This window comes from Nesoenas mayeri (genome assembly GCF_963082525.1).
Source record: "Nesoenas mayeri genome assembly, chromosome: 7".
NCBI classification, from domain to species: domain Eukaryota; kingdom Metazoa; phylum Chordata; class Aves; order Columbiformes; family Columbidae; genus Nesoenas; species Nesoenas mayeri.
This window is the reverse complement of record NC_137551.1, coordinates 34,601,644-34,611,378: the sequence shown is the minus strand read 5'-3', so window position 1 is coordinate 34,611,378 and position 9,735 is coordinate 34,601,644. Positions and strand designations below refer to the sequence as shown.

General features: G+C 37.3%; 1 protein-coding gene across 2 annotated transcripts in view; it reads right to left on the bottom strand.

Moving 5' to 3' along the window:
• Positions 1–239: 239 nt before the first annotated feature.
• PLPP4 (phospholipid phosphatase 4) overlaps positions 240–9,735 on the bottom strand; it is a gene marked incomplete at both ends in the record, with an annotated part of 53,981 nt that continues 44,485 nt past the window's right edge. For both annotated transcript variants that reach the window (XM_080347698.1, XM_080347699.1), the window contains 2 exons: positions 240–439; positions 3,507–3,677. In XM_080347698.1, the coding sequence (XP_080203824.1) occupies positions 240–439; positions 3,507–3,677 (371 nt within the window). The remainder of the gene's footprint in view (positions 440–3,506; positions 3,678–9,735) is intronic.

The following is a 9,735-nucleotide window of genomic DNA, read 5'->3' as shown; positions in this document are numbered from 1 at the left end:
TCCCTCAAGTAGTCTGTCTGTTTGCAGTAGACTGAAAACAGATAATTCAGTAAGTCACTGTGAACTGAAAATTTAGAAGTATGATAACATTGTGGCATTAAAAATAAAATATTTCATTTTTCTTTATAAAAAGGAAAGAAATAAAATAAAAAACACATACAGTAAGAACCACTGTGTTAAGAGACCAGTTTGGAGGAAACGTGAGAAGGCTAAAAGTTCATTCTGCACATTTCTCAAAGTCATACAGGACCTTCAGTAATTCCCTCCAGAGGCAGGCCAGTAGCATTATCTGCTGTAGGTATCTCTTCTTTCTTCACAGAGTTCTGATCTAGCAGGCTGACGTAAGATTTATGACAAGCTGTATTACCCAAAGGAGGGTAGTGTTGTCTGTAGCAAATATAAGCAAAAATGAGGCCGATGATCCCTCCAACAAAAGCATCTAGATAAGAAAAGCAACAAAACCAGAAGTATGTTATCATAGAAAGAACAGCCAGTAGTGACAACTGTAATAAAGAAAAGACCTTTGGCTAATCTGGAAGTCGTCAATCCAGAAAATGTAAACCTCAAATTTCCATAATGAATTTGGAGCTGAATCATGCAGAACGCATAAAATCAGTACTTTTCGGAGATGTCTCCAACATTTTGTATACCCCAAATGTAGATGGTTGGCTAAGTTTCAAGAGATGAACGAGGGAAATAGAAGGGTTTCCATGGGGTGTTCAATATTCATGATATTCCAGCTCACCATTGACCAGCCCTTAAGGGTATAGAACCCACACATTTTCTTTCAGTCACCATGATCTACAAAAAACACCATTTTTTTTATTTATAAACAATAACTGATGTAACACCTTTTGAATATCTTTCTTTGATGCTATTTACTACCCCATACTCCTACCAGAAAATTAAATGAGAGAAAAATAAAATGAGACCATTGAATGAGTTATTTGCAGCTCTCACACATAGGCAATATCAAGTTTTCCATGGGAACTGCACAGCACCTGAAGGGTAAGAGGATTTGTTCTGTTTTCAGGTTCTCCCTGCTTCTTGCTAATATACTTGCCTGATCTTACGTTTCATTTTCAAGCAACCAGAGGAAAACTCCACCGGAAATACACACTGACTTTGAAAGCATCGGATTTGAACACAGTAATAAAAGTGAGGCAGAATGTACTCGCTAGAATATGACTTTACACCATTTTAACAAGGCTTACTAAGCACCATATCTTCTGTCTGTACCTGTGTTTCTGTATTTTACTTTCAATTACAAACCACAGTGTAATAAAATAATGGATCATTGAGGTTAGTGACAAATAAGGGTTAATCAATGCAAATGTCTAAAATAATTAAATATGGAGTAAATGCCCTAGTTTGTCACTGTAGTATATATTAGGACAAAGTCATGTTCACTTTTAAGTGGATAATAAATGGCTTGTAATCATCACAGCAGTGAGACTCTGAAGAGCATTTTCACAGGAAGAGCTAGAGCAAGAAAGCCTGAAAAATTTAAGATTGAGTTGGATAAAATTAAGGGATGTGATTGTAAGTCACGGTTGTCTGTTGAGGAAGAAAACTAGACTGAATGACCTAGGAGATGCCTTCTAATCTTATGTTCTCTTCTACACACAAAAGAACATAACAAATGTATCACAAACAAATGTAACAGAGACCCAAGTGAGATTTTGAAAGGTGATTGTGCCTACACAGTATTTGCAAGGAGACAGAAGCTTATCCTACTCATACTGGAAGCTGACTGATTTTGTACCATTTGGACTGTCTGTCAAACTCTCATGGTGCAAAAACTACCAAGGACATGAACTTTCACTATAGTGTACTACTACAGTATCAACTTGTAAAATACTTAGTTATTGTGACAAGATTCATTTTCTATAAACCTAATCTAATTCTTTCACTCTCTATATTTTTCTACTTTTTTTTTTTTTATTTCAGGAGTAAATTAACATTTTCAGAGATCTTGGGACTTAAAAGCAGTTAATACATTCACAATTCATAATGAAATGCCTTAATATTCACAAATACCACCACTAAGATCTTCTAGCCAAACTGGAGCTCATAAAGTACTCATAATATTAACATTCTGAGCCTACTCAATAGCTTTTTAATGCAAGGATACTCCATTCCATCTTTCAACTACAGTGTGCTAAGTCTTGGACATTATATTGATAGTCCTTGTTCATTCCCCACAGCATAGTTAAGGCTCTATCATGAAGCCAACATAAATAATTTAACACAATTTGTTGACTCTGCTGAGCATAAAAGATGAGGCCTGAGCTTCTGCACTGTAAATTACAGAGTGAGCTAGTCTGTCCCTTAAGAATGCGGTTCTTTCAGGTAAAAGCATAGGTCATAGGCAGAATAATGTCTGCCAACCCTCTTCTTAGCTTGGGAAGAACCCATTTTTCAGCTCCATCTCCTTTAACTTCAACGACAAAAATGTAGGCAGCTGTAATGGACAGTCACAACCCCTTGTGGGTAGTTTTCTTCTACCGTATATAAAATATGCCATAATAATCTGCTTCATAGCACATGTTTCAGTACATAAATAATTTTTGCTCTTGGCAAGAGACAATACACGATGTAAACATGCATTCAAATCTCCAGAGTAAACCTGTTCACTCCCATTCACACTCCTCCTTCTCCGTCTTTAACAGAGAGTTCAAACCAGCCAAGTATCACACATTGAGCAGCGGGTTCGTAACTGCAGCCCTAAACTAGAGAAAATCATTTTAATAGGATGTAACAAGAAGATGAAATATTTCTCTTCCTTAAGTAGGACCTGACTTTGCAAAGTGTTGAAGTGACACCTTGAAAGCAATTACAGCCTTAGCCAAAAAAAAAAATGAAGAAAGCAGAAAACATTGAACTTTGCAGCAAGGTTTTCAGTATGGGCAGAAACTGTTACAACCTGTGCTATGTAACTCAGTATGCAATGTTTCTATACTACTCAAGCAGGGGCCATGAACCCACCTCATGCTCAATATACTTTCATTTGAATGAAAAACATTGTATTACATCATGTGCATCAGATTACAAGAATGTAGACAAATAACTGAGTGCATTCTTGCAATTACCAGCTACAAATAGATGCTTCAGTTTAGTCTAAAGCACATACAAACACACTTTAGCACTCACATACCCAACAGGTACCCAGAAAAGCAGTAGGCAAGGACTAAGCCCCATGACAGATCTGATGGGCCAGATCCAGCCTACAGCTGGATCCATCGAAAACAGCTATGGTGTCGATGTACATTTGCAAAAAATGATGGCGTAGAAAACCCACTGATGTAGATTTGTATATAAATATGACGATGTATTTAATGTATATATAAATACAGAATTGTAAAAGGCCCCTGCAGCATTTTCAGACATTGAAACGCTCATCATCAATCCAGGAGCAAGGAAAGTCTATAGCACGCTATCATGTTGTAACTCATGTGAATTAACGAAGAAAAATAAAATAGAAAAAAGGTATCTCCATGGCTCACCTTGCCAGTGATGTTTGTAATCACACATCCGTGACAGGGCAATCATCATGGCACAGTAGAGTGGGAGAATTGCTGCACAAAGCCGCCAGCTCTTCCCCCGGCCATTCTCCGTGAAGCAGTGTAACTTTCCAGCTAAGTAGAAGGTGGTAAAGCCAAGGCCTGAAAATGCAACTGATAAAGAAAAACACAGAATTACAGTATTTTGTCATTAACACTGGGCGGTATGATCCCTTAAGATCCTCTAAGAACTGGTAGCAGGATCCTTCTACCGCAGAGAAGTCTTGGACTTTCTAGGGTGATATTAGGAGCTAAGGTAAGTTGAGAAGACCAACCTGCAAAACACTGAAGACGTTTCATAATTTGAATGGTGATTCCTATGTAACCAAGTAAATGATGTTGTTATAACTTTGTATTTTAAAGGGATGTAGCAAACTGCCTAGGTAGAGAGTTTTCTTGGTTTGGTTTGGTTTTTTAATAAAGAAATAATGGTCTTACAAACTTTAATAAAACACAGTTCTTTGGCGTATGTGTGCTCTCCACAGCATTGGTGTTGCCTATGGAGCAATGCAAGCAATAAGGCAAGTGAGCAAATCAACTTTCTTCTCATAGATGTTCAGCTTTTACATGATCTGCCATGTCTGCAAATACTGTGGTACCTCTAGACATTCATCTACCCAATAGTAATTGAACTTTTTTTCCTTTAGCAATTTATCTTTTTCCTCTGGGAGAAACATCAGCCATGGAAAGAATCTCACATTTGCACATTAAATTAAACATTTAGGCAATTTTTTAACTTGAGTCACAACAGCTATTTCATGCTTAACCTTCAGCACATCTCTCCTAATTTTAGAAGCTGTTCTAAAAAGTTAAGTTCCAAAGGAGAAAAAGATTCAGTTAGTTTGTGCTGCAATTGAATTACATTTAAATGAGATTTTTAGGTTCCATTAACCTGTTTTTACAGAACATGCACTACTGGCAGTGATGACAGAACTCAGGCATCATGTTTCTGTACTGAACTTCTTTTACTCTTGTAGCTGGTCACCTTCCAGAGAGATACCGGATGGTTGGTTGGTTGGTTTGTATGTTTAGTTTGTTTTGTGTGTTGTTGCTGTTTTTAATATGCCTTTTTGTTTTAATTTGAACTCATTTTTTTCCTGTAGAAAAATTAGTGTTGTGGCTGAACAGGTAGCTCTGTGAAACACATCTTCTATTTTCTCCACAAACATCATACTCAATTTTGCTACTTGACTGCAGAGATCAAAATAGCACATAAACCACAGGTAGCAAAATTATAAATCTTTATCCAAGCATTTGAAATCCATTTTCTGACTACCCTTATTCTTTTATCTTTGCGACATCTAAGAACTTGTATAAGAGATAATAGGTCACATTGGTAAAACAAAATTCTGTTCTAATTCTGCTATCAGTCAATTTAATGGTAAAATCACCATCAGCGCTGGGTGAGACGTGCAGCTTTTTTCTAATCTCCTGCTAGGGCTTTTCAAACGCCATTCTCCTCACGTTCCCAAAAACTAGATGTGACAAAGTAATTACTTTGTGTTCTGCTGATGAATCTATGGGATGGTCAATTTTAGCTGACAGTACAATGGAAAGGTTTCATAAGTTTATACTACACAGCCGTTTGAATGCAATTACTGAAGATTTGCATTTCATCTTCAAACACACAAATAAATCACTTCTTTAGACTGGCTGTTGCGGACCGAGACAGAATGATGATTAGTCTTCTAAACACTATACCAAATATATTGTTTCCTATAAACTTTTTCAACCAGTGCTGATGCCATACTTGTCAGAAGACAGTGGGAGGCAAACTTTAAAAATATAACAATCCCGAATAAATATTTCTTGAAGACTGTGTTACCTTCTTGTGTACAGACCTTTGAAAGTCATATAAATTTGTTTTGCCTTTCAGACTATATATTGGACAGGAGGAAATAATATATTCCAACACTTCTGTATCACGATATTGTTGAAATGAATGTGTTTTCCTAAAAGTAGCATGTCTTACACAAATAGGGTGTCAGATGCATAGTCAGAGCACCAGGCTATAGCCACTATGGAAAGAAAAAATGCTATGATCCTGACAACATTTCTCAGAAAATTGGAACATCCCCTCTCCCTTTTCAACCATCCTCTCCAACTCTTAGCACTCAGTATAGACTGACACACTTAAAACAAAAATAAACATTCCTTCTTCTTTCAGTGTCCACTTTCTCTTGTGCCTCTCACATTTGCTAGGTTGGCCACCAGAATACGAGAAAAGACAACATCACCATTGCTCTCTTGTGCTCTTGCTGTTGCACTTGATAATTTTTGTAGCATTGTATTTTGTGTCAAAGATCTGCAGCTCTTTATAGTTGTTTTTTATTTTATTGGGTTTTTTTAGATGGCTAATAACACATATTGGCACCTGCGTGACAGGGTTGTCCATTCTGCAAGGACAGGATCATCTGCTTCATTCCATCTTCCAGCTGAGTAACCAGAGTAAGCAAAACTAAATCTATTGTGGATATTCAATATCAAGTGCAAGCCTGGAATGAATACTTTCAAATACTTCCTCTCAAAATTTAGTTTTGTTTTCATATTTCCATTTGCCATCCTGGATTATTATTAATTAGATCTTTAGAAGAAAATTAACTGAAATCTGAAGACAGTGTTTCCAGATAGAAGACATCAAGTGGCTTCATTTTCAGGCAATCTACAATGCCTAGCAATTCAGAGGGCTTAAAGAAATATAGCCCAAACTATAGCATAGGTGTTCAGTTCTCACCAACTCATATTCAGGATCACTAGCATTTCCCAGGCAATTTTACTAGCAATTGTCAGTGTGGTGGACAGTGGCAGCAGATTTAGCTAAATGGGCTCTAGAGCAAACTGTGTGATATTTTTTAAAGGAATTATTTCCCCAGAATGTGTTTTTTTTTCAGGATCTGCCACATTTCCAGAAGGAGTTGTTCATGAATGAATATGGAAATTCAGCAGAATCTATACTTGCACTCAACACAAAGGCACATTGGATGTGTTCCTCTAAACTTAAGACCATTTAAAAAAGGACTCAAAACCACTCCTGCAGAGGAACTTATGCCTAATGTAAGATGAAAAGCTAATACAATGATGCCCTAGCTTGTGGCTATGAAACTAGTATTCTGCAGAGCAGCTTTACTTAGCAGTATTTTAAGATTGACTTCCCTTACCCTGGAGCGTGCACATCCAGAAAGAGCTGCTTGACCCAATAGTCTCAGCATGTGCAGAGTCAGCACCAAAGAAAACGGAGTTAACAGCAAAACACTCTGGGAGTTGGAAATACCCATTATAAAGGCAGCTATATATTCCAAGAACACTCGATTGCTGTGTGCTCTGTGTATGCAACTTTGCTTGATTACTGTATTTTGAAGATGTTGTCTGTCAACAACGTGAAGAAAAACAATTCACTCCTCAAGAATCCTGGGCCTATAGGTGATATTTACATTGAAGAATTGGTCAATCAATAGAATATATTTGAGCATTTTTTTCTGCACCAGTTAGAGTCACAAAGAAAATGCAAACACACACATACACACATCATGTGCCCTAACATATTACATACTGGCTAGTATTATAATAAAAATTATCATTTTGCATAAGAAGACAGATTTCCAAGAATCTGCAAAGCAACACTCATCTACACAAATACTTCTGCTAAGATGGTTTCTTCCCAGATCATGAGAAATTAATACGTTATTTATATAAAGAAGGCGAGAGCAACATAAAATACCAACCAGCCCTTTTTGGAGACATTGACACAAATGAAAATTAACTAAATCAGACTAATTTAGTTAAAACTAAGTTAACTCAAGATGCAAATTCCAGACAGAAATATTTAATTGATTTTAAGTGTTGGAAGAGTAGAAAGGTATTAATCAAAGACATAGTATAAAGAAATGAGGTATTTTAAATAATCTCTGCAGCTAACTCAAATTAAAGTCCTGATGCTACAAGTTGCTGAACACAGGAAAACGTCTCCTGAGACAAGCCACGTGTTGTGTCAGGGATTGATAAAATGCTATAGAAATGTATTGAAAGACAGAAAATGGAATATTTGCATTGTAGCAGCTCTGAAAGATCTCAGCTGCGACAAGGTTACCATTATTCTAAGCGCAACGCAAACACACTGAGGACAGTGTCCCAAAGCTCAGCACCTAGAGATACAAAGGCAAAGGAGGTGAAGTGTGAAGAGCGGGAGGGGTTAAAAGACTTGAAATGAGAGGAAAACACATTAAGCAATATTTGATTTGTCCCCTTACTGTTTACTTCCATTGCCTGATCTGCTGATAGCATCAGATAATTGGTTTAGGGCTAACGGGGCTATTTGAACACCAGTAAAAATCCTGGATTTGCAAATCTTTGTACATTTCTAAGCAGATCTTGAAGGAAGTTGAGATTAATGGTGCATTTTACTCATGTTTTGAGTTCCTTTAAAGGAATCACTGGAATTCACATGTATTATGTTTTTGCTATATTTATATGGTTTTATTTCAAACTACTGTCTACAGAGAATCTTTAATATTGCAGATGCACTCTCCAGATAATATTAATGGTACCTAGATAATCATTTGTTTATGAAAAATTAAATCAATTTCCATTCCTTTTTGCCCTTGTCCTAGCTGTTTTGCTTTTTTGTAATGCTACTGGATATGTAGACCTGCCAGTCAAAGGTTTTGTTTGCAGCATGACTATAAACCATCCAGAGACTCACTGCACGTTCTGTCATAGGATCCAAGCCAGCGAGTGGCAGAGTGCAAGCACGTTGTCTCTCACTGCTCCTCAAAATGAATCCCCTATTCCCATTCTCAGCATGAGACTTTCGAAAACCAGTTATATACGGGATCAATCAACTTGAAGTCACCACTTTAAGTTGGTTGTGTTCACAAAGTGTCCTGGGGTTTTTCTCTGCAGATAACACTGCTTATTTTGCTTGCTGAATATGGATTGTTCAAAAGTTCAGAGCTGGCAGCCAGAAGGGACGAGCTGATCTTTTCATCTGACCTCCGGTACATCACACCATTAGATATGATCCAGTGAGCACCATAACGTCAGCTTGAATAAAGTATTGTTTTTACAGAAATAATCTGAAGATAGAGGAGGAGAATTATCTCACATGCAAGATTTGTAACACCAGCACCTGGTAAAGTTCTTACTGATACAATCACGATTGATTGTAAACCACCATTGTCATGGGCCATCTTCATCTGAGGACCTGATTCAGGAAAACACAATAGGAAGAGACATATAAACACTGCTATGTAGACAAAAAATGAGTAATGTTCTCCAACAGCCTTCCTACAAGATGCGCTGCTCCCATTTCAAAATAATCAAGTACATGCAGAATTGATGCAAACACTGTTACAAGTGCGTGTTGAGGTAGAAGCAAAAGGAAGTATCTAAGTATGTTTATTTACTGGTATAGCAATGACATGAGAAAAATACTTCATAAAAAAACCAAAAGCCTGACACATCTTCTGCCCAAGGATTTAATGTACTAAGACCTCATCCTGCAATTGGATTGAACCGTGACACTACAGAAAACCTTGAAAGGGATAATTCCCTGTTTCTCCAAAAATAAGACCTACCCTGAAAACAAGCCCCCTAGCATGATTTTCCAGTATGCTTGAAATATAAGCCCTACTCCAAAAATAAGCCCTAGTTACAGTACAGGCAGCAATACATGTAAAAAGTATAATCTTTTGGAGCAAAAACTAATATAAGGCCCTGCCTTATTTTCGGGGAACCAGGGTTGCAGTCTGTAATGGTACCAGGTCCAAGCCTTGCAAAGCTGACAAATAAGCAACCAGGAGAGCACAAAAAAAAAAATGAAAGAGTCAAAAAACCCCAGATGAATGGGTTTTCAGAACTTACTAGATAGCTGTGGACTTCTGTGTGAGGACAAGTAACTGTTGTTTTCACCTTTACATCCTAATGGTTGAGGAATTATCAAGTTAAGTGCGCCTTTCACCTTGTGACCACTATTGGAAGGCATGTTTTAAAACCATACAATAATGGTACTTGAAGTGTGTCAAAAAACAGCTTCCTCTTGGGCGTTATCATTATTGAAATAAATACAACTGCAATAAAGATGATGACAGCCTCTGGAGACACTGCAGAGCCCATCCTGACATACGATTCTCTCCAAACCAGTGATCCAGATGAGTTTGAAAACCCATCTGCACAG